The following is a 25,981-nucleotide window of genomic DNA, read 5'->3' on the forward strand; positions in this document are numbered from 1 at the left end:
TCTGTGTGGACAAGGCCTTCCATGTACATGAAATGAACGAAAAAACTATGAAAGTACAAACATTGATGTGGTTAATAATTTTAACTCCGCCACCGCGCCGCGCTGACCGTACTGCGTTTGGCGCAATGCGTGAAGTATTCATGCAGTCTTGTAGGCGCTAATATGTGTTACATGCCGCGACCGCCGCGCGCCGCACCGAGGGTTTCTCCTTTTCACCTCTAGTTCTCGTCATCATTGCTCTCTACGCCGCGGCGTTCCAAGCCGAATTCCGTGTTCGATTTCTCTCTTAGTCTTAACTCGACTAATCGAGGTGCTTAAGGTGCTGTTTATTGTATCACAGAGAGACGATAAAATTGGACATATACTCTCAGGAAATGAGAGATTTTGTCACCTTTTCTCGTTTGTAATTTTTTTGCTGAATCCGATTTTTCTTCATAGCTACATTTAAAAAAATTGCAAAATTTGCCGCCATGGGCCGCGGCCCTTGTGGCCACCCCCTGAATCCGGCCCTGGCTATTTTTGCTATACCGATTAGTCAAAGTGGGTGACTTGGGAGCAGTAATATTTACTTGCAGCACTACCAACCTACATGCTAAATTATAGTCAGACGTTGCCAAATTAATTTTGACTATGGTTATATTCCTCGGGAATTCGTTGATAGTTCCCTTTGAGGCTTTTTGCATGACTTTTATTCGCAATTTAATCATTGTATTTGAAAATTTCGAAGAAAAGTATTCATGAATTTTCTCTAATATAATTATAAATTTGTCAGATGAATAAATTATTGGAGAACGTCCAAATTTTCAGTCATCGTTCTTCCTTAGCACCGCAGAATAGTTTACTGTGCACTAGTAGTACTGTGTCATGCGGCCATTCTGACCAGTTCTCCTACAATACCATTACCCGGCAATTTGAGCGACATGAGAGCAGTAAAAGTTGCTTGCAGTGATCTAGCCACGATTACCAGGTATGAGCACAGTACGTCGCTCCTCTAACGTAAGGGCGTATCTCGATTTCTACGTGAACCATGTTGTCCATATAACTCCATGCTTTCCAGGACTCATGTCGAAATCGAGATACGCCCTTACGTCGGAGGAGCGACGAGTATTGACATGAATTAATTACTAGGCTACGGATTTTGAAACCGTAAGTCCCAGATTTCGGAGTCACAGCTCCGGTCATCGAACCCAGAAGAACGTACACGGCGTGTTTGTACAGCCTGTTAATTATTCTTCGCTCCTCTGACGCGCTCTTTCAATTTCCACGTGAGCCTTGTTTTACCTATACATCCATGCTTTTCGGGGTCCACGCGGAAATCAAGATACGCCCTTACGTCAGAGAGAGGACGAATTTCCCTCTCTGACTGGGAGCTAATTTCGGTGTTTTTCTCCATGCATTCATCATCTTGACTTTTAGCTAGAAAAGAGCGTTCTATGCACACCAAAAATCACGTTATATTTTGTCAGCGCGTGCGTGATGCATTATTTTGCAAATGCGACTAACTCTAGGATCTTTGGTGAATTCAATTAGTTATACAATAAGTCAGGTTATCATACTCATTTTTGTGTAATACTGGTGGTTTTTTAACGTAACGGGTGTGTTTTTCACTGCTAAGAAAAAAAGAGCATAATATTAATAAAGTCTGTTGGATATTTAGATTTTTCTTTCAACAATGCACTAAAACTTAGCAGTGAGGCCGACTCATCTCGTCATATAGAGAGTTCTAAAGTTCTTGCCACTTGTTTCAGAGGGGGGGGGGGGAAACCCCCTGTTGAAAATCTTTGTCATTTTCCTGGTGTAAGGGTTTGAAAGAATCTGCTCGGGAATGAAGGTATGACATATGTCATAGACGCAATGGATCCGTTTTCAATTATGATTCAAAGCAAGACCAATGCACGACTTAGTTTGGTTTTAATTTTTTTGTGATCATCTAAAAGGATTCTTACTTGATTGTAGTACAATGTATGGTCTAAGAAGGACGTTTAATTTTCTTTTTAATAAAATGAAATGACAGCGTTAATACATGAACACTACAATTTGCATGTTTTTTCTTGTGGTCTCAACTTTCGTCCATTTGCCTCTGTAGGCGCTTTCTACATTTCTGGAGATTAAAAAAAGGTTAAACATTGACTCTTTATCCAAAGAGTTACACTTAGTTTGTGCAGAATAAATCGTTCGTGATGAAGTGCTTATCGATTAAAAGTATTTGCGGATTACACCCCTTCCCTCCGCCCCAAGAGGAGTTTGATTCATAAAATATATTAAAGTACGCGAGCAAAAGTGGGATTTTAGCTTTTAATCTGGCGATAAACTGAGAGATTTAATTTGAAATAATACCAGAGCTGCAGGGTTGCAGCTTTTTACTGTCAAATGCTGTACGAACAAAGCGAATTTTTCCAGGAAAGAGTCGGGACTCTGCTTCCACCCTCTCTAATCCAAGTCGTAATAAGTGAAGCCAGTTTTCACAAGAACAAAACAAAACAGCAACGATGTAAAGGTGTTAAACTGACTGATAAGCATATTAATCTTTTTTTCTCGGAAAAGGGGAGAAATAATTTGTGCATCAGGGCAAACGCTGCATAATTTATCAAACATGCTTTTGACGGGTTTCCTCAGACTCGTTCCTTTCATTCTTCTTCGTTTTGTTTTGTAATTCAATTTGTATTACGATCTTCAATTTTTTGCTGTCCTGTAACTCTCAGGTCTTATACTTTCGACTGAGCCAATAAATGAAACTGTATCGTCTAAGCTCCGATACAAAGCCATTGAACATACTTAATTTCGAATGAATACTAACAAAAAGTTTAAATAGTTGATTAGGTAAAAGAGGCTTTGTGAGAAACCTGGAACTGTCTTATTTTTTTAAGTGATCATATTCATCATTTAATTACGATATGTTTCAAATGGGGATTGCTGTTGCGTAAAACTTATTCAACTGCGCTGTTGTAAGTGAGTAAAATGAATATTCTCTTCTATTTCGCCTAAGAGGAAGAGGAAACGAACACATTTCATTAACTAATAGTTTATTCGACTCCCTGGTAAAATTGGCAGTAGAATCTGTGTTCCAAAATACCATAGACATAAAGCTGGCTGTAAGATTTCCAATAGCTTCTATAGCCGGTAAACCTAAGGGGATACTTCAAGCATTGCGCAATGCGTGAAGTATCCCCTTAGGTTTGTAGGCGCCAGTGCGTCGCCGCTCCGCTCCGCTTTAATATTTAATCTCGCGGAGTCAGCGTTTTTTAACTCATGATTTTGAAATATTTGCACACTCTGTATGGATTATTCTAATTTTAATTGATGAAAATAAAATATTTTTTAAAGGAAAATATAATGTGTGTTTTGTAAATATCAAGGTAGTTCCGTATCAAACTTAATGATTTCCAAAGCACACGAATTTCTACATAATTTCTGATAGCTTTTTATAGCCAATTGCGATAAAGTGTAAAGCCCGGCGATAGGAACTATAACCCGACTGTATACTTTTTTATAGCTTCGTACAGCCCGGCTATATGATTTGCTCCGCTTTCTATAGCCAGCTATATGATTATCAATAGCCTTCTTCAGTCGGCTATAAGAACTCCTATGGTATTTTGAAACGCAGCTCCTATCGCCAATTTTTACCAGGGCTACTACGTTCAGAAAACACCTCAATTTCCACATGGAAACGGGTGTAAATTTTTTAAGTTTTCATAAGTGTATAATGTTAACATATTTTTTTATTCTTGTGTAACTGAAATCTCACCTCATTCCTATTTTACTTCTCTTAAATTTCTATTTCTTACATAGAATTGGACTGTGAAAAAAATGTGTATCTACACGGGAAATACATAACAGATAAATTAATTTTGCCTGAATGTTGCACAGAAATACCATGATTCAGAAACATCGTGAAGTAACCACAGAAATCGGAATTTGTCCAGAGCGGTCGAGACAAATCCTGAAATGAAACATTCAATGCTCCATGGCTCGGTGTATTCGGGAATGGGCCTGTTGCAAACTTTTGCTAGAGCAAAACTAAGAGTTGTTTCATACAGATAATGCCTCAAAAATCACGATGAGCGCATCGGCAAACTCTGAAATGCACTCATAACTTCACAATCTGCGTAAGAAATTTGCGGTTTTTTGAGCTTCCCGCTTCAAAAACGATACTACGGCACAGGTGAACATTTTGTAAGAGGAGTCGTTCCATCGTCGGCAATTATCATCATAGCCGACGCCAATCCGCCAAAACACGTTTGATGGGACGAGATAACACCTGAACTGCATTAGACCAGATAACAATCGGTGTGTTAACGTTCATATTTTCCACGCCCGAATTGATTGACCTTGAACTCTCCTTGAATTACGCGCGGAACTGCGTGCAAGCGTCGGCCATGATGAATATCGCCGACGATGGAGCGACTCCTCTAACAAAATGTTAACCTATGCCGTAGTATCGTTTTTGAAGCGGGAAGCTTAAAAAAACGCAAATTTCTTACGCAGATTGTGAAGTTATGAGTGCATTTCAGACTTTGCCGATGCGCTCATCGCGATTTTTGAGGCATTATCTACAAGAAACAACTCTTATTTTTGCTCTAGCAAAAGTTTGCAACAGGCCCATTTATCTCGAATAGATTGGCCAGTTCATGGTGTGCCAAAAAAAATTCACGAATTTATTTTCAGTTGCTGATATTTTGGACACCCTTGAACTTGTGTGGATTTGTCTATACTTGAAATATGTGCGGAATTTATCTTAATGTCTCTCCTCCATATTAATAATTGTTAAAAATTATTTTGTATTGTAATCATTACTAACAATTACAACTTATTTTTTATATCGACTATTGTGTATGGTCCGTTTACTGTTGATATGTGCACCTCATTTTTTCTAAACGCGGTCCTAGTCTAAAAAAAATTTACTCTCATCCCGTAGTAAAAGTAAAATAATCTTACCAAAAGTGAATTTGCTCAACTTTGATACTGAATGCACAACAATGAACAAGGTTAGACGCACAACATCAATACTGTCGTGCCAAGTTAAAACGCCGTATGAACCTTCAGGTGTTGCCAACTTTCCTGTGATAAGACAAGAATTTCCTGGTAAACCTATGAATATTTGTCTTCCAATTTTTCATGTAATTTTGCTCGCAATCTCACTTAAATTTCCTGAAAATTTCAAGGAAAAATATTCATAACTCGTCTAAAAAATAAACATTTTATCGAATGAAACTTGGCAACTCTCAAATGTTCATACGGCGTTCCTCCTAAGCACGGCAGAATTTCACCTTTACTTACCAATATGAGACTAGAAAAATGACCTAAATTTACTAGAGAATAGAGTTGCGAAGCTCGCGGGTTGCCTGTGTTTCGTCAGTTCGGCGAGAGGAGGTACATTAAACGGCAGTCGCGCGACAATTCATCACTGTCAGCGTCGTTTCGACTCAACTTAAAATCCCATTTAAAATGGATCAAAACTACCGTCAGTTGTGTCTTTATTTCGAATGATCGAATCCCGGCGGATCGGCGGGCAGAATTGACTGCCGCGAAGTTGTCGGGCGGTTTGTTTCAGCTCGCTGGATTTTAAGCAGCGCGCGGGACACCATGGAAATGCGGTTGACACTCAGCTCTAAGAGCTCGCGAAACGAACGCGTTTGCTCGCATCTCTTTATAAAGCGAATTCTCGATGGAGTCTCTGACGGGAGGAGGCGCGAATTTTTGCGGGGATCGGCAATCGTGGCAAAAAGGCGATTTGAAAACCGTTGACCGCTCGACGATTTGTGGTCGATCACCACAAAACACCTTTACCACCGACGTTGAAAGTTTCAGCAGAATCCGTTGAAGTGACCGCAAATGGAACAAATTGTACCGTAGTATTCGGTGTTCCTCCGATTTGAATCATTAGAAACGATTCATCTGAAAGCGCACGTGTTTCATTAGTGGACTATACAAGTTTTTTTTCAATTAAGACGTTACTGCCGTGCTTAAGAAGAACGTCATATGGACGTATTTATGCTAAAAGGAACCACGCGCAAGTGGAAATATGGGGTGTGCTCGTGGAAGATAGATAAGAAACAATGTAAACGTGGATGTAGTTACTCTTGAAAAAATGGAAAAGCGGGATTTTCAATTAAATCTAAAGGAACTGAGCGCTAACTCGTGAGCCGTGGGCATGTGACAAGAGCCTTGTGGACAGGGCTCATAAGTTGAAGACCGCCTTCTCGATCGTCGTTTCTCTTGTCGTTGCCGCTGACGTCACTGGCGCTTTAAAATCCCTATTCATTTTTATGGCCCGATCACTGACGAGCACACCCCATATCTTTCCGCCTGCAGATAGTTCCATTTAGCATAAATACGTCCATATGAGCCTTCAGGCGTTGCCATATTTCCTTCAATGAATACCAAGCTCATTAGGAAAACTGTAATTATTTTCTTTCAAATTTTTTAGACGATTTTTTTCGCGATTTAATCTATAATATCTGAAAATTTCGAGGAAAATTGCCCATTAATTGTTGCACAAATACGTGCGTCATCCGAATAATTTTGGCAACTCTCGAATGTATTCATACGACGTTCTTTCTTAGCACGGCCGAGTATAGCTGAGAACTAAAACTAAACTATGGTTTGAGTGAAACTAATCTGTGCAATAGTGATACACCTGTAAAAGAACTTACAACAATGACTAAAATGTCTAGTTATGTAAGTTAGAGAGAAAGGGAGAACGAGGCTTAAGGTGAAAGCTCACGTACTATGGCAAAAAATGTGGCACAAACAATAAGCATTTACTTTCTGTTTAGGTCGATAATTATACTCAAGAACATCGATTCTTAATCTCGAGTAATAATTTACATCATGCAAAATGTTAAACTGTTTGAAATAAAGTTTGCTTGAATCGGGCAAAAGCGCCAGCCCTAGCACGGTTAAGCTAAACAGCAGCTGTTGTTTATTCTCACTTGGAGATGAAGTTATGAATTATTTTTCAATAGAAGTTTTCAATAAACGTTGAATTTAAAAGTGTTCTTAAGTTCAGTGCAAAAGTTCGGAGGCACCTAATCATAAGCTCCTTTCTAACGATGCATGCTGATGTAGACTTATCTTAGGAACATGCATCGTCTTCGAATCTTGACTATACGCTCTTCAAGCCCGCATACTATTTCTCAATCTCAAAAAGCCCGTTTTTCCATTTTTATCTTCATCCTCGGATGAAACCAAGGTGAAAAAACCCATAGAATGCATCACCCCGATGCGATGACGTCATAAGTCGTGTTTTTGGAGCAGTGGCGTGGCGTGATTTACGATTTATCGTTAGGTTATGTTAATAACGGAAAAGGATCGATAAATAGAGTGTTCGCAACGAACACCTTAATAATCGATTCTTTAAAAACCATAGCTTCAAACGGGGGAAATATCGATGATCGATCATTCACGCCTCGCCACTATTTTAGGGGGATGTATTTTCGGTAATATAAGACGTAAAAACTTGGCCTTTTTACAGATCCTATTCAATATTGCTAATCTATAACCAGAAACCACCAAGACGCAATCCTGTAACCAGCGTAACCCACGCATTTTTAATTTACAAGTTTTCCGAGGGAGGATGTTCGGCCGTAAATCGGGCGGGGTCGGTCGTATTCGATGTCGGGTGAGGAAAGAGGGCAGTAAAAGTGGTTGCGGATATCTGCGCAAAGGGCAAAACTGGGTTTCAAAGAATAAATTAGAGCCGCAAGCGCGGTGAAGGAGTCGGGATGGAGGACGTGGCCCACTCAATGGCTGTAATAAGACGAGTGGTTGTTTTATGGTCTTCAAGTGTGCACGTATGAGCGCCACCTCTTCCATCCTCCACCGTTGCCAGTCTACCTTTTAACCTGTAAATTTTCGAACATTTCGAACAGAAACCGCTTTTAAAGCTCTCTCTGGCACTCTGCGACACCTAACCACCGGTCACGGAAGAAAAGAGGTAGGGGTTAAGTCCCAACTGTTGGATGATATGGACATTCCCAATTAATTGTGGTAATACCCCGATTAATTGTGGTAGTTCTCCAAATAATTGTGGTAGTATCCCGATAAATTAGGTTACTCACCCAACTTGAGTTGCGGTTCTACCAAAATTAATTGGAAATGTCCATATCATACGACAAATTTGGGTAGTAGAACAATTTTGGGGGATGACCCCTGACACTTTTTTTTGGCGTGGCGTGTTTTCGCGATAAATCGATTGATCTGCCATTGATGCCTACGGAAAAGGATCGAGTAAAATGGTGTTCGCAACGAACAATTTAATAATCGATTCTGTACCATAGCTTCAAATGGGGAAATGTCGATAATCGATCGTTGACGCCTTGTCACTGCTAACCACCGCAGTGTCCTATTTTCCCAAAGGGCCTTAGGTAAAAAATTTAGATAGAAGGAAAGCTCTCGAAAATAAAGGCAGAAAAAAATCTATTTATTAAGTTCACAGGGATTTGGAGTCCACTCAGTTCTGTTGAAAATTACTATCAATTTATTTATATTAATCTGTTCCAAAAAATAAATTGCACAAAAGAACTAAATTGCAAAGTAAAAAAAGAGCTCCATTGAAAAGAATATTGGCGTGGAGAGTACTAAATCTGACCACTTTCGTAAATTAATCGTAAAAAAGTAATGACTGAATGAAGAGGAAGTGAAGTTTCTGAGAAAAAATAATCTTGCAACTGAATAAAAAATCCTCGCCCTTAAAAAGAAAAAAGATTCGCCTGCTCGGAAGCTCAATGAATGTCACCACTGAAAAGCCCATCTCAAACGGCACCCTCAGAACCCCAACTTATAATAAATCAGTTCGAAACTTTTCGGCGAACAAATGATTCTTTAATACACCACAAGCCAATTGAATTTCTATCGGGAACTTTCGTAAACACGGCGCCGAAGTTTCGGAATAAATTCTCCCTCAAAATGAAAAGTCAACTTCGTGGGGCAAATAAACATGGTTCTTAACGGCAGGTGAAATTCTCATCATTTCCTCGTTGGGAAAGTTCCGATTAAATTTGTAACGTCTCTTATAAGTTTCCTCGATGCCGATCCACCCGAAATATCTCGTAGAAGAATAATATACGAAATATCAAGCTCTCATATCACGTGATACCTTCGGCCGTTTTCAAGCTGAGTGGAGTCCTCGCCAGATAAGTTTACGCACTTTTAGGCTGCGACGGAAGACCAATCATCTTGATTCTTGCATTTACTTTACATGAAAAAGTGACGTCAGACGAGCTTCTGTCGCAGTCGAGAAGTGTGTAAACTTATTCGGCATGGACTCTACTTGCTTAGCACCTGAGAAAGGGGGGGGCGGGCTCATGAGGAATACTGTCGTGCTAAGGAAGAACGTCGTATAAGCCATCAGACGTTGCCAAGTTTCCTTCGGTAAAAACCGAATTTACGCGGCGAATTTTGAATATTATTTCCAAAATTTTCAGACAATTTTGTTCGCAATTTAATATAAAATAACTGACAATTTCAAGGAAAAATATACATGAATGTTGTCAAAAATACATGTTTTATCCAGAGGAGTTTTGCAACCCTCGAATGTTCATATGGCGCTCTTCCTTAGCACGGCAGAATGCTTTATAGGGAATTCGCACTGAAAACAAATATTCTCGAGGTATTATTTTGACTTGAAGCGTCGTTTCTTGTCGACAATTTTTTTTTTTTTCTCTTCTTCTTTTCTTAGTTAAATCCGTGCGGATTTTTGAGTTAGAGAAACGTTGTTTTGCTATCGTTTTCTCAACTTAAACTTATCTATAATGAACGGCGCTTTCAAAAAAACTGACAACCGTCAATATTCAACTTAAATAAAACAAATGACTTACGTCTATAATCCATCACTACTCCTCAACGAGCAGGGTTTCAGGATCCATCAAACTGAAACATGAAGAACGAAATTAGTTCAGGTGGCAAAAATTGTTCACAATCGGGCAGTCCCGTAAGCACTCACGCAATAAAATCAAATAATCTGAGATATAGTGCATTGAGAAGCGTTCATGATACCAAGCTAATGAAAGAGTAAATATACGCAAATTTGAAAGTCATGCGCGGACTAAAATTAACCAAAGGGAAAAAAATTGACATGAAGATCGAACAAAGAAAAAGTGGAATGACGTTTAATTCATCCATAAACATACAATTGAACGCCTATTTCCACTGTAAAAATGTATTTCTTTTCGATTTTAAATATTAGAGGGGGTAATGTGTGTGGCTAGCCAAGCTGATAGCGACTCGACCTAACTCATTTATCCCAAAAATGTGACTTATTTTTCTCTGACTAGCACTCATCATATGTGCCATAAGCAAATGACAACATCAGGAATCATGTTAGACGATAGAATCATTAGATACAGTCCGATAGAATCATTTCTTGAAAGCCCTTAAAGGTCTAGTTACTAAGTGTTTTGCAATTTGCTTGCTACACGTATAACACTAAATGAGCGTGAATATTTACGCTGGTAGTTGACCTCCGTAGGACAATAAAATGCAAAACAATAACATTATTATTTTTAGACTCGGGCTCGCTTGTCACGACAGCAGGAGCGCAGAAGATACAGCGACGAGTATCAAACGTTTGATAACGTATCAACGGATGCTCCTGCCTTCCCGATACCGGGATCGGGAGTAATGTGATCGATGCTCCAATCATGCCTAATCGATATTTTTAACGGTCTTGTGTGGTGAACAAGTTACGCATATCGAGATTCGATTCATAATAATTCATTATTTCATGACTGATTCATATCGACTTCCGATGCATCGAATTGGCCATGTTTACCACGGGAGTTTGCCATGGGAAACCGTTGAAAACTATCGCTGATGCTACTTGGGGTCATCCTCCAGCACAGTTTAAATGTGGCCTGTTCGACGAGTGCATCCGAAAGCCAGTAAGTCTCCTTCTCAGTCGCTTGTTTTAATACGATGGGAAATCAACCAAACCATCCATTTTTTTTGCGACGTTGCATGTCGCAGATTTCCTGCCATATTTTAACTTTTTGAAAGATAATTGACTATATTGTTATTAAACGAAATTGTATATGTTATATATTACGCTTTTAAAAATACTCTTGGATATTTTTGTGCGAAGAACTGCTCAACTACACCGAAAAAAAAAGAGGTACTCTAGTAACATCCTGGATGTTGAAAAATGAGCGACAACTCTTGGATGTTATCATTACCTGTTAAAATAACATCCTAGGATGTTACTTTTACATTCTATCATGCTACGTTAACTGCCAGAGTGTTAATAGCAACATCCAAGAGTTGTTGCACATTTTTTTAACAACCGTAACATCCGGAATGTTACTAGAGTACCTCTTTTTTTTTCGGTGTATCATCAAAACGAGAGCGATAAAACTGAAAACACCGCAAACAAGATCCATTTTTTTGTATAATATCACTGTCAAAGTGCAAATTTGACTTTTGATCGGGCAGTATTGACACACTAACTCGGTGTGCCGTATTGAAAAATTCGCGTGATACGCTATTTTTTAATGAAAACCATCCATCATAATCTCTGATGGTGCGAAAAGGGAGGAGGGTCACTCGGTCACTCCGATAATAACGAGGTGCCACAAGCCACCAGACCACTAGACAGGTGCGAAATTTAGGTATACGTTGTTCCGCATGCCCTCTCACTAAATGTGGCGTTGAAAACCATCCTCTAAATGAGAATTATATAATTCAACACTTCAGCAGGATTCAAAGTTTAAAGTGTTTGTGAATCCAAATGATCCCTACATCAAAGAACCGTACTGCACATTGATAAAATCACGGAACGTTGCGTTGGATTCATCTAGTTTATTAAGTGTTCTTTTAGTGATATTTACTTCGATGAATCTACGAAACCATGATGCGGAAAAAGCAACATAAAAAATACGAAGTGCATGACTCGATGCGAAACCCGCTGCATTGTTATATTGAACGATTTGACTGACGTATGCAATATGGTGAACGGAACCATCGAAGTTTCTGTGAGAAATTTTGACGAATTCTGTCCATTTGAAAACCTAATATCTGTTCAGCAGTAGTTGTATCGACACATAAAATACTGAAAATCGTGGAAATGTATTTTCTACCATTCTTTCTCTTGGGTTATTACTTAACGGAGTTGGCAAAACTGTCATTTCTCTATGAAACAATTTTTAGGTCTGATAAAATGAGAATTGTATCGTACCTCATTAATTTTTGCCTTATCAACAACACTTTTGCAGAAAAATATGCTTGTTTGCACAGAGGAAAATACACCTCACAGCCAGCGTATCGTCGTCTGGAAAATCTGCATAATCGAGGCAATCTGCGATGCATGTTTGACTATACCTATGTTACTTGTTTAGGTGATTAAGTCCCACGTGTATATGTTTTTGATTGCAATTTTACAAGTAGAACAAACTGCACAGTTACCGAGGCAGGAATATACGCAAGTAAACATGAAAAGCAAGTGGTTAAAACATGACAATTTTATTCACCGCAGCATGCTGGAAGAGTGGTGCTTTTTTCCTGTCTGGATTGATGAAGGTTCAAAAAATATCCCTAAGGGGCTGTCCCTAAATTCCGTAACACTGCGAGGGAGAAGGGGTCTTTTCCAGCGTTACGCAGCGTCACAGGGGGTGGGGTTATATTGCAAAATGTTACGGAACGAATTCAAGTAATTTTTGTTCGAGTTTCTGTACAATTTTTCGTCGGTAGTCTTTAGGTTCAGTTACACGATCAAATTGAGCCATCAAACTGAAGCTCTGATTGGTGGAATAAGACTTGAGGTGAGGATGCGACCAATGAGAGGCCCAATTGGATGGCTCAATTTGATCGTGTAACTGGACCTTTTGGAAGTTTTCAAGAATCTCGAAAATATTCTCTGCGATACTTTCACTTTTCCTCACTAAACAAAAACGCCAATCCGTTCATTAAATGCAAGGTGATTTATAGATTATTTTTTTATCGAAATGGGAGTGAGGGAGGGGGAGTCCGGTGAGCGTTACATAATTTATAGGGACAGGCTAGCACAGCATTACGGAGCGCTATAGGAGGGTAAGGGGATGTAAGAAAAAAAAACCCAAAAAAATGCAAATTTAGCGTTACAAAATCTAGGGACCACCTAAGAATGTCGGAATTTTCTATACGGTAGCCGATTTTCTCATTACGAAAACCAAAATTCCTTTGTGACAGCGAAAGTCCCAGTTCACTGGAGAAAAAAAACATTGGATCTAGAGTCCAGACTCTTGAAAACATTGACAAGAAAAAATACTCTTGATTCAATCAGATTTTTGCTTCAATCAAAAGGAAATCCGCTCAAATTAAGAGGCTTGGTTCTTGATTGAAGCAAAAATCCGATTGAACCAAGAACATTTTTTCTTGTCGATGTTTTAAAGAGTCTGGACTCTAGATCCAATGTGTTTTTTTCCAGTGTTGCATGTTTCACAGTGTTTGGTAAGAAAAATATCCATCACTTACTCCACCTCATCCAAAAGGAACTTTTTCATCCTAATTTTAAGACATTTTCTTTGATTATCCGCAGATCAGGATGAAACTTCTGCTGGAAGCACTAACCCTGTACCTCATCTCTCCTGCAGACTCTAGTTGGATCGCAAAATGTGTCTCAATTGGATGCAGCTGCATGTACGCCAGAGAAAATTACGCTTACAAGTCTCTGATCCAGGTCCACGCGTTATTCCTGAGAGAGGCATCCTGCGGCCTTAACAACCTGGTCACCTACGAGGACTTGAGTATTCCCCCTCCGCCTCCTACTTCTTTATTCTCGCCTTCATTTGATACTAGAGCAAAAAAACACATACTCGTTGACCTACCGGAGGAAGTTAATCTCATGAAAATGACTAACGTAAGAAACTTCTATTTATAAAGGTTTTTAGGGGTTTTTGGGGGATAGTGTAAAAGCAGTTACCATGTGTTAACATCGGAAAAAAATAACGGATTTCCGTTAACTGAAAGGAGAGGGGGGCGGGAGGGAATAAAATTCAGTGACGTATAGTTTACATTTAAAAATTGTGTGATTTTGGGGAAGTAAGACTCTTTTGACGCCAAGAAACATGACATTTCCTACGCATTCACGGAAAAAGAGAGGTAGGGGTTATGTCCGAAGTGTTGGATGATATGGACATTTCCAATTAATTGGACTGCATTTTGCAATTTGGACCTATAAATTCCGGCCCGGTTTAAAAACAACGTATGTGCCATTAGTTTCCCTAAGCACATAAGTGTTTTTTCAGATGAGCCAGAATTTATAGGTCCAAATTGCAAAATGCAGTCCAATTGTGGTATTACCCCAATTTATTGTGATATTATACCCCAATTAATTGTGATACTATCCCAAAAAATTGGGTACTAATCTTAATGTTGCGGTACTACCCTAACTTGAGTTAGCGATACTACCAAAATTAATTGGGAATGTACGTATCATCCAACAAATTGGGGGTAGTACCACAATTTTAGGGGATAACCCCTGACACTTTTTAATCCGTGCTGCTTAACGTTTGGTTCTTTATAGAAGGAGAGGGTAGCTGGGGTCTGAGTTTGCAATATCAATGCCTTACTAAAAGGCGCCACGAAAATGAGAAAAAACGTTCTGTAATCCGCTATCGCCCCCATGTGCAGAATTTGCGGAAGTGTATTGGTGGATTCTAAATTTGCCTTGAAAAATTAGTCCCTTCTTTTCTCTAAATGAACAGAATTTCTGATTTAGTTGAATGGAGAGTAACTAAATCAAGAAAAAAGCAGATAGCCAAAATCGTTTACTACTTGATTCATGATTGTAGCCATGATGAAACTACTACAATAACTACCCCTAACATGTCATCATTTTTTCAAGTTTATCGATTTCGCTTATAGATGGATTTTTCGACTCTCCCAGATTATTCATACAATGGGAGTGACAAATCTCAAGATTTTGATGTGACATCCCCCGGTAAATATGATAATATTCTTGCACTGGAAATGCACGATCTGGAACTTCGACTTGACAACAACTCTACGCTCAATTTCATCCGAGTTTTCAAAGGACTAGCCATCATAGATTTATCAAACAATCGTATCACCAGAATCAAGAAAAATACCTTTATGTGAGTTTCCTTCTGATTAATGTCCTCTCCTAATGAATTTTTAAGAATCATCAAAACTAATTTGGAAAAAAGCTGTGATCATTTTCTTGGAAGGCATTGGGTTGTGATTTCAAACCATTACGCGAATGTTTTTTTCAGGAAATAATATTGATTTATACAAATCTGCTATACGTTTACTTCTCGTAAAAAGGAGCACAACCAATGACCTTTAACAGAACCAGACAGTATTCAATGGTCATCAAGAGAATGCTGCCGAATTGAAATATGTCCGTTGTTGTGTCAGAGTAGGCAAGTTTTCGGGTAAATATATACAACATCGTATATCAAATTGTAACCCTCTAACAACGCCTTTATGATCTCTGAGGATCATTATTAGAACCTCTGAAAATCATTGATGATATATTATTTTTACGAGAGGTACTCATCAAGGTCCAATTTTCCAAGCTCATTTATGTTTTATTGCTGATTAAGCAGCCGTCTTTTTCACGTGATATTTAATAACTTCTGAAAAAATTTAATTTTTTTCCCCAGGAATATGTCGAATTTAAAAGTGATAAACTTGAATAACAACATGATTATATCGATCGAACAGGACGCATTTCAAGACCTCTCCCAACTTTCAGTTTTGCAGCTATCGAAAAATTCACTCATCACCGTGCCCTCAAATATTCCACCCTCGCTCCAAGTGTTGACTTTGGCTGAAAACCGGTTTGGACATTTCACGATCAATCTCCACTACGTAAGTTCGTGTTTAAACTTCATATTTGCTTTGCTAAATAATTACGACCGGGAATCCTCCCCTCTCCCAAAATCCTTTTAAGCTTTATTTGAATGCTTCTCCTCCTCCCATACAAATACCGTAAATTAATGCGATACTTTTGGAGTGGTGTTCGTTTAATGTGGTTAAAAATTTCACTAATACGTGAAGGGTGATTCAGGAGTGAGTTCACAAATCCCAAGGGTCGACTGTTTGGGTATACAATAAGTCTTTTTTGTGTTATGACATTTTTTTTTCCGATTAAGTTCACTGTTAGCATATTGACAATTAGTATTATGGAACTAAAAGAACACTTGACTTCTATATGGTGTAGTAATATTTCAACTCTTATTGTATTTTAAATGGGAAATGAACCAGCTTCATACATTGCATTATCCAGGAAAGCTCTTCAGACTGAGACGGAATTTTTTAAACATTTTCATCGGCTCATCAGCTTCCGGCCTCAAAATTAAGTATGACTCGAGATTCGCAACGTCACAAATTATGTGTTTCGTGTTTTTAGTCCGTGCTGCATAGATAGGTATGCACGCATTGTTCCTTTCAAGGTAAACAAGAAGAGGGACGGCACTATGGCTCATTGCTTAAGTACTACAAATGAGAAAAAATTGTCTGCATCAAGCGAAAATGTAAACTATTTCTTTCATTATTTTTAGCCAAAACTTATGATATTGGACCTATGCGGGAATTTCCTGAGCAAAAGTGACCTGATCATTTTGAATGACGTCAAATTTTTGAAGCGGATCTGTCTCGGCGATAACGGAGTGGGAATGCCGGCAAACCTAAACGTGAAAGCTCCTTACCTCGCGAATATAACGCTCTCCGCTCTTTTTCAAATGCACGCCCTCCTGGACAATGCAACCGTTGAGGAATTATCTCAATTCCTCTCTCTGAAAGACTTAACTTTGAGTAAGTTTGTGTCATTATTTCTTGATATTACTGAGGCGTATGAGAAAAAATCAAAATGAAAGAAATCGTCTCTTACCGCTGCACCGACAATACTTTGCAAACTTTCATCGGCCAAGTATGAAGTAGGCACCTCATGATAGAAGTAACAACAATAGAAAAAATGCTGCTTTTTACGAAAAATTAGCATACTTTTTAAAGGACTATGAAACATTTTGGGGCTTTTTTATCATGAGATTTGATCGTGCGCTCAAAATGATCTGCTGAAAACGATTTTATCATGAAGCCGTATTTTTTCAGCTGAATTTTTAGAAAGAAATAGTTCAATATACTTCTACCATATTTCTGAGGTAGATAGGATTAGGAATTCTGGTATTTAAGCTATTAAATGATCCTGTAGATTGAATCTTGAAGTAAAACAGATTATTAGTGCACGCGCTTAACGTTTGCGCACATGAATCGCTCCTGTAGGTTAACTCTCAGTTTTTGTGGGAGTAAAAAGATGAACAATAACAAAATCAGCAAATCAACTTCTTAAACAGATAGTTGCCAGGAAGTCAAAAAAATTCCATTATCTGCACATATTTTACAATGAAGGTCCATAAAATGCATATTTCATTAGCATCATGGTACACGTACACTAGTACTTTGATAAGTGTAATCCTTGTAATCTGTTGATAGTTCACTTCCACATCAACACGCTCTCCTTCTTGGCCAACAAAACGCAGCTGATGAATTTGAGGTTGGAGCATTTGACCTGGAATGGGACGGAGACCAACGTCACTGAATATTTTGAAAACAAAAATTCATTGAATAGAATCTCCCTGGATCAGAGCCCGACCCTTGCAAATTTACTGCTCTTCAAAACGAACGCAATATCAATCCTGAAAAATTTAACGCACCTCAGGTGATTATTTTTTTATCCTCTCAATTTTATATTTGACAATCAGTTGATACAAGCAGACAGAGTATGGCCATTCGTATCTTTTTACTACAGGAAAACTGTTCCGCTTTTTGATTGGTCGACGAGTTTTTAGGGGTTCATGATGCTCTTACGGCCGTAAATAAACAAACAAAATGGCGGCTCACCGTAACATCGATAAGAAGCTAAATTTGACAAAAATTTCAATTATGCGGCAGTAAAAATTTAAACTAGCATGTCTACGAATAACACACGAAAAACACGCGAAAACATTGTTAAATCGCCTTTCACCTTTATCACAGGAGGATGTAAGATGTGCATAACCTCAATCTTGCTTGCTGATAACAGCCATCTTGTTTGTTTATTTACGGCCCTAAGAACATCGTGTCAGCCTATTTTCACGCGACCAATGAAAAACCGGAACAGAAATGGCCATACTCTGTCTATAAAGGTACTCTAATAAAAGCCGCTCGTAGTCCGGTCATGAGTTTTTTTTTTTCAAAGAAAATTTACGACGGCTCTTTTATTGAAATATTTCCCGAAGCTATCGATGCGATTTGCGCTTGTCCCAACAAAATAATGCAGGAATAATATAACGTTGAGGATTTTTTTCCAGCTGGGCGCTGAAGGATTTATTCGCTGCGGTCGTAAATTCGTTTCCCCTGTCGGGCAAGCGACAACGTTTCTCAATCATGCATTTCATGTGCGAAGCAAGAGAGTTCGATCACATTGATTCCATTCAACATGCCAGGCGTTACTCATTTAATTCAGTGCGCGGGAAAGACTGTCAATTTCGCGAAATGGCATTTTTATGAATGGAGGGAATCTTTTATCTTATCTCAAATTCGCAACAGTTACAGCACATCCGAGTTACCATGGCATTGAATTTTTTTCCGAGACACCACCACTGCTGCGGCCGCGATAATTACGCATTTATGTTTTCATTCAGCATTCAGATAATTCAGAGATCGTATTTCATTCGCTTTAATTGGTTTTGCGTGCGAATTTAAGCTATCAGTGGAAACACTCAATCAAATGCATTTTCGCTCGCACTTTGAACCAATGCTCCTCATAGATTGATTCAGTAGCCGTGTCATTCACGTATTGCCGGTGTATTGTGCCGCCCTCAAAAGCGCGTAAAATTGATCAATATAAAAAAGTCCTTTTGTTCTGGGTGAAACCATCGAATGTATCGAATATGATTGTCGTAGTTACTAAATCAGTATATCATTGCGACAGTGATAATATTTAAGGTCATTCGATGGACGCCATATTTTGTATCAGAACGGCATGCGATATATCGCATCAATTGGTTCCATTTTTTCAGCTACTCGTCATTTTTCTTCAATTTTGAGATCGCAATTCTGTTGTCAGGAGACTAAAGCACTCACTTACCAATTTTAACAAAGAAATTCAACGTAATAAAGGCTTGGTTTTCTTAGAGAGGAAACATCTCATTCGATACTGATATCGAAACTGCACTTGAATGCGATATTTTCTCTCTAAAAAAAACCACGCCTTTATTACGTTGAATTTCTTTGTTAGAATTGGTAAGTGAGTGCTTAAGTCTCCTGGCAACAGAATTGCAATCTTAAAATTGGAGAAAAATGACGAGTAGCTGAAAAAATGGAACCAATTGATGCGATATATCGTATGCCATTCTGACACAAAATATGGCGTCCATCGAATCACCTCAACATCCATTTTTGAGTATAATTTCTCTCTTATACGAGTAGACCCGAGGCCCTTTGTCATCCGAAAAACATATTTCCATTTTTGCATTTATTCCTTTTCTTTGAAAGGTCAAGTTCATGCAAGTTGCGAATGTATTAATGCGCCTGCGTGTGTGGCAACGAGAGTAACTTGAGACAGAGGAGACGTATTTTGTTCGATGCAACAACTCGGAGCATCTCGTAACGACCGTATTTTGTTCGGATGTTGTTTATGTTAAGGGGCGTGGCCTGTTTTTATTCATTTATTTATTTTGCATAATTTGACAACGTTTTCGGAACATTGTTTCAAACCAACTGGAACGTCCTCAAAGCATGTTTCAGCGAGGTTGTAACAGGGTTTCCAACCTCACTTTTGGCAGTTCCACTCTCATTGGCTACGAAAAAGTAACGTAAATAACAGGAAACAGGAAACAGAAAACAGTTGTTGCGGCGAACAAAATACGTCTAGAGTACGGACATGATGCCCCATAGAGGGAGGCCTTTAAGACACCCAAGAATGGCGGCGCTTTGTTTTGAGTTTTTACGATGGGAGGGGAGTTATCGCCAACTATTGACGGTTTTCACCAGTCGCACTTGCTGCCAAACCTTACTTCAATTTTGTACGATACTGTGTAACACCTCTGTTGTGAAATAGTTGTATAAGGCGCCGTGGCACGCTGCGGCGCGGCGCGGCGGACGGCCGGCTAGCGCGCATTGGCGCCTACAAACCTAAGGGGATACTTCAAGCATTGCGCGATGCGTGAAGTATCCCCTTAGGTTTGTAGGCGCCAATGCGCGTTTCGCTCTGCCAGCACGCCGCTCCGCCCTGTGTTAGGCTCTAATATTTAAACTCGCGGAGTCAGCGATTTTCAACTCATGATTTTGAAATGTGTGCATACTCTGCATGGATTATTCTCATTTAACTTGATGGAAAAGATAAGTATAAAAGGAAAATATAAACGTGTGTTTTGTAAATATTAAGGTGGTTCCGTGTCGAATTTAATGATTTCCAAAGCCCTTTGATTTTTTCCTTTATCCTTTTTGTTTTTACTGTGCTGCAGCGTGGTGTACGCGCAACTATCCGCGTACTAAGTATCCAATAGGCACTCATCAAGACAGTGGCTTTTTCCAGAAAAATGCCGGTTCCTCGCTATTTTAAGGCGGCAAAAGGAGCTAGAAAAGCTTTCAAAGCTGAAGTCATAATGAAGGGAACTGCCTGCATTACGGCAAAAGTCCATCTCTATATTCAGTCAAACTCGCTCCATGTACAGATAGGGAGCAAATGCATTCCATTAGCAGTGTTGCCACTTTGATTGGGAACTCCAAATCTGGAATTGCGGCAACTCTGTTAATGTATTTGTCCCTTAACTGGGTTTCAGGACATTCTGTCAACGATTTTTTGTCCGCACACTTGTTTTGTCCAGTAGTTTACGTCCACGCGTAAAATAAGCAAGAGTGACTCGGTCCATGTGTTATATTTTTGTCCATGTAATAGTATAATGACAGTATCAAAATAAGAAAATTGAGACTCTCAGTCTGACTCTCTCTCTCTCTCTCAATTTGAGAGAGAAAGAGTGTTGAGAGTTATGGTAACTCATTTTTTAAATGAAATGTTATTTTCTTCTTTTGATTTGTCTTTTCAAATCGTCATTGGTGAGAATTTGGTTTTATTTCTATCCTTAAAATTGTCGATATAAAATATACCTTGTGTATTGTTTATTTTTATTAATTTAATGAAAATATTACTTCATTTTAAAAGCATTTACATTTTTAAAACGTGGCAAATATTTGTAAAAACTTTTACAAGCGGTGGCATCGATATCAATCTCAATGAGCCGTAGTTGGGTTGAAAGAAACTACACAAAAATAAATAGAAGAGAGAAAAAAATCAAGAAGCACGCAATTTTTAGTTTTGACCCATTTGTATATCGATCTTTTAGAGTCAAATACTTCAAAATTTGAGCGGATAGTTGCGCGTGCACCACGCTACAACACAGTAAAAACACAAAGTATAAAAGAAAAAATCTAAGTGCTTTGGAAGTCATTAAATTCGACATGGAACCACCTTAATATTTACAAAACACATATTTAAATTTTCCTTTTTTACTTACCTTTTCCATCAATTTAAATGAGAATAATCCATGCAGAGTGTGCAAATATTTCAAAATCATGAGTTGAAAATCGCTGACTCCGCGAGTTTAAATATTAGAGCCTAACACAGAGCGGAACGGCGTGCTGCCAGCGCGAAACGCGCATTGGCGCCTACAAACCTAAGGGGATACTTCACGCATTGCGCAATGCTTGAAGTATCCCCTTAGGTTTGTAGGCGCCAATGCGCGCTAGCCGGCCGCCCACCGCGCCGCGCCGCAGCGTGCCACGGCGCCTCAAACAACTATTTCACAACAGAGGTGTTACACATGGGCGCTCCAACATATTAAGTATGACAGGCATCCTTGAAGAATACGGAGCTTCCCTCGCAAAATAAATCAAGATACTGTGGCACAAAAGGAGAGCGGTAGTCCAAAAACTTCCTAAGTCCTAGCATCCGCATTTAATAACGTTTAGCATAATTTGCCGAAAAATGCGTGGACGTAAACTACTGGAAAAAACAGGTGCGCGGACAAAAAATCGTTGACGAAATGTCCTATGATCCTTAACTGTGTACGAGGGCTCGTTTCAATAAACAGAGGTGGGCTCTAACCGTGATGTAGGCAATCCTCACCATTACAGCCTAAGTTTTGAGAGCTTTTCAATTCTACCGTGCTAAGAAAAAACGCAGTATGAACATTTGCCAAACTACCTTCAATAAAATGTCTGTTTTTAAAGAGAGTTCTATGAATATTTTCATTTGAAATTTTCAGATAGATTAGATCTGATTGCGGATACAATTTTGTGAAAAATTGGAGGAAAAATATCTTCTTCCCTGGAAATTTGTATTTTAACTGAGAATATTGGGCTACGTCTGAAAGCTCATACGGCGTTTTTCATTAGCACGCGGCAGAATTAGCTTGGGAATTTTTTTCTATGAGAATCAGTGCATCATTGTGTTTCTCGAGTTTGACTTGGGGGAAATACCTAAATTTCAAATTCCTGCAAACGCACATTGAATTCATTGGCAACCAAGTTATGGGAGTGCACTGTTCAAAATTGAGGTGTGAAATTCGGTGCCGGATTCTATATAGTGCCAAAAACCCCCCTAGCTATATGAATGCGAGGCGAAATTAGAATCATAAAAGTGTATGACACCCCGCAAAATAAGTAGATTCCACTCCGTGCACACCGTAAGAAGAAAAAATTCCGCTCCGCGTTCATATCACCCGGAGTTTTTGGGAACTTTATAGACTCCGGCACAGAATTTCACTCCAAAATGGAGATGTTGCATGTGTGAGGAATTTGCGATTTGACTACTGATTCTTACCTAAAAGTTCGCGAGAAACACGATAATGTCACTGGTTTTCTCTGAAATCAACTCCCAAGCTCAAAAAAAGCTCTCAAGTTGAGGCCAAAATGGAGGGGATATCCCTCGCTATCCTGGTCGTCCACCTCTACATCAAGGCAAACTCTCCATGCAAAGATAGGGAGTAAGTACATTAGCAGGGTTGCCTTGTTTTCAGTTGTGGAGTCTCCAAATAAAGTGGCAACCCTGCTAATGTACTTACTCCCTATCTTGCATAGAGAGTTTGTCTTGATGTAGAGGTGGACTCTCATTGTAGGGTGGGATATCCCCTCCATTTTGGCCTCAACTTGAGAGCTTTTTTGAGCTTGGGGGTTAATTTCAGAGAAAACCAGTGGCACCATCGTGTTTCTCGCGAACTTTTACGTAAGAATCAACAGTCAAATCGCAAATTCCTCACACATGCAACATCTCCATTTTTGAAAGTAAGATGTAGGATACTCTTGACTGACACTGTGTGGTGATAAAATGTTATGCTCCTCAGTTTGCAGTTCACGGGTATCAAGACGCTGAGCCCGATTTCACTGCCGTCCCTGTCGAAGCTCCACCTGGACATCAGCTTCAACGCCCTGATCTGCGACGAGCGACTCCAGTGGGTCGTCGACGCCCGGGCCGTCCAGCCCAACTTCCTCGTCTCCGAGGACAACACCATCTGCGCCGCGCCCGAGGAACGAAAACTCGTCGACGAACTCCGCGTCTCCAACGTCACCATGGCAACGCCGACTCCCAGCACCACCATCGGGAGCCCCGTGACGTCATCCTTGGGCCCCGCCCCAAGCTCCCGGGGCACCGTCCGGGCCCCCGTCTTCCGGACCGAGTTCGTGGACTCCCGCCTCGCCCCCGAGCAGCGGGTCTCCTACCAATCCGAGGGAAGGACCGGCATCATCGTTATGGGTGCTGTCGTCGGGGTCCTGTCGGCCGCCGCCACCGCGCTTATATTCGTCTACGGGTTGAACAGACAGGCCAAGACAAAGTTCGCTCCACTCACTCTGAGGGGCTACAGTCAGGAAACGACGGCTCTCGTCGAGTAAGATCTCCAGGATAATTGTTGAAATTGGTAGACAAAGCTATAGACAAAGAAGACAAAAGGGATATGAAGGCATCCTATTGGTGAAAGCGGATGGTTCAAATGGACAAGGAGGTAGGCAATAGACTAACTAACGGCAACTCACGAGAGACCCTTCAGTTAGTCCATCATTTACCCCACTGGAAAAAAAAAGTCGCTTGGATCCAGAGTCCAGACCATTGAAAACAATGACAAGAAAAAATACTCTTGATTCAATCGGATTTTTGCTTGAATTAATAGGAAATCCGCTTAGATTAAGAGGCTTGGTTCTTGATCTAAACAAAAATCCGATTGAATCAAGAGTATTTTTTTTGTCAATGTTTTTAAGAGTCTGGACTCTAGATCCAAGCTGCTTTTTTCCAGTGCCCTTGGTTGTAACAACCACTCATTTCAACCAATAGCTCCATACTTCCTATGTCTCTTTTATCTACAGCTTTGTCTATCAATTTCAACAATGTATCACCTGGCAGATGCATCCCGAACGGATAAAAAGGAATTGCAAACTCGTATCAAACAAGGGGCCGTCATTAAATTAGAAGAGAGGATGGCGAGGTAACATGCCATAAATTGCTTAAGCTTGTTCGCGAAGTAGCTGTGGTACCTGTATAAGCAGATAGAAGAGGAAAACCTAACTGAACAGCTAGGATCTAGTCTGACTACATAAGCACTGAGAGGCCGTTCTTAAATTAACGTTATACGCACTGGTAGGAGAGTAAGTATGATCTTGTGTCCCAAGAACCTGACGAGGAGAGGAAAGGATAGGAAAAAGGCCAATATATCCGTGATGTTGAGCAAAAATTGATGTGAGATGCAGTTTTTGTGGGGTGATGGGTGGATCAAAAGCTTCGACACTAAATAGGTAATGACCAAAAATTTCAATTGTAAACTTATAGAGGAAAGAGAAAAATTTTAATATGTTCGGAGTCTCAGATCTGCTCGATAGAGGGAGGCAAGAGTGGCCGCAGACTTCAAATCTGAGCAGCACGTATTAATTTTTATAGAACGGCCTCCCTGAAAAATCTAGAAGTCAAGTTCAAGTGATTCCACTTGAATGCGGGAACCTAGTCTCTTGCAGTAAGATTTTCACTGATTAGTCACATAAGAATTATTTTTGTATTGTACAGTTAATATCGCTAAGTAATTGTCTGCGCATTGTATTTCAATAAGATCTCATTCAAAACACTTGGTTATTTTTTTGTCAGCCACGTGTCATAATCAATTGGCACTACTTCAAAAGGGTGATTCGAATCTGAATTAAATAAAAATAAATTTTGATAAATTACAACTTGTGATTTAATGTAAGCGAAATGCACGGTACTACAACAAAATTAAACCAATTTGTAAACATTTAACATACAACATATGTTAACAACAACATATGTCAACACATGTCAACACATGTCAACATATGTTGTATGTTGTGTATGTGTGTGTGTTTAACATATGTTTGTAAATTTAGCGCATTTTTCAATCGCCGAAATGCCTTCGCAGTCTTAAATGCCAATCAGAAACGAGTCCCTAAAAATGCATGCACGCTAGCCCTAGAGCCATTCGTAACATTACTGTATGGATCCTTCATTATATCGAATTTGATTCCTTCAGTTACACTGACATGGACCCGTTTAATGCCGTCAATGAAGATAAATTGGTAAGTACCGCTTCTCTGTGGCGTATCACTAAAAGCGTCTATAAAGACACTCTAACTCGTCCATCGGATAGCCCAAACTTTTCCTCTATAAATTACCGAATAAGCGATTGGTTTCCGGCACGAAGCCTCTAAACCATGTCAAATAACCCGCCTACTTGAGAGACGGCAGGACAATTATTCCGGAAAATCGTTCGAGGCGCTTTGCCGACGGAACGTCCACAACGAAGCTCAACTCTACCGTTTCAAGAAAGAGAGCCGTAGGTGGAGTCTGGAGTGAGCCTCGAGACACACAAGAGCGTGTCCTAACTGTGGCTCGTACAAAGATGCACCTGAGGTTTTCTTCCGTAACACGCGGGAGAACTCGCTGCCCATTCCGCTACTTAAACCGCTGAAACGACGAGCGACTGCGAAGTATTTCTGCGGAATTAATTAT

The 25,981-nt window shown here is 39.6% G+C and overlaps 2 protein-coding genes across 4 annotated transcripts in view; one reads left to right on the forward strand and one right to left on the reverse strand.

Annotated features, from left to right (window-relative positions):
• Positions 1-25,981, reverse strand: part of LOC109044203 (uncharacterized) — a 148,938-nt gene that overhangs the window by 98,468 nt on the left and 24,489 nt on the right. For both annotated transcript variants that reach the window (XM_072297959.1, XM_072297960.1), the window contains exon 2: positions 9,819-9,870. In XM_072297959.1, the coding sequence (XP_072154060.1) occupies positions 9,819-9,831 (13 nt within the window). In that variant the 5' untranslated portion in view covers positions 9,832-9,870. The remainder of the gene's footprint in view (positions 1-9,818; positions 9,871-25,981) is intronic.
• Positions 10,732-25,082, forward strand: LOC109035073 (uncharacterized). 2 transcript variants are annotated; one of them, XM_019048552.2, is made up of 7 exons: positions 10,732-10,880; positions 13,508-13,828; positions 14,836-15,065; positions 15,597-15,804; positions 16,497-16,749; positions 17,428-17,653; positions 23,319-25,082. In XM_019048552.2, exons 1-7 carry the CDS (start codon positions 10,764-10,766, stop codon positions 23,863-23,865), a joined length of 1,902 nt encoding a protein of 633 aa, XP_018904097.2. In that variant the 5' UTR covers positions 10,732-10,763; the 3' UTR covers positions 23,866-25,082. The 2 variants fall into 2 exon arrangements, with proteins under 2 accessions (XP_018904097.2, XP_018904098.2); XM_019048553.2 differs by having other exon boundaries at positions 10,789-10,880; positions 13,563-13,828.

This window comes from Bemisia tabaci, chromosome 3 (assembly GCF_918797505.1).
Source record: "Bemisia tabaci chromosome 3, PGI_BMITA_v3".
Classification (NCBI taxonomy): Eukaryota; Metazoa; Arthropoda; class Insecta; order Hemiptera; family Aleyrodidae; genus Bemisia; species Bemisia tabaci.

Bases quoted from the DNA above. Each gene is read 5' to 3' on its own strand.
- LOC109035073 (XM_019048552.2), top strand. From the start codon at position 10,764: ATGTTTACCACGGGAGTTTGCCATGGGAAACCGTTGAAAACTATCGCT. The intron at 10,881-13,507 runs GTAAGTCTCCTT...GATTATCCGCAG, and splicing joins ACGAGTGCATCCGAAAGCCA to ATCAGGATGAAACTTCTGCT. The intron at 17,654-23,318 runs GTGATTATTTTT...TATGCTCCTCAG, and splicing joins AAAAATTTAACGCACCTCAG to TTTGCAGTTCACGGGTATCA.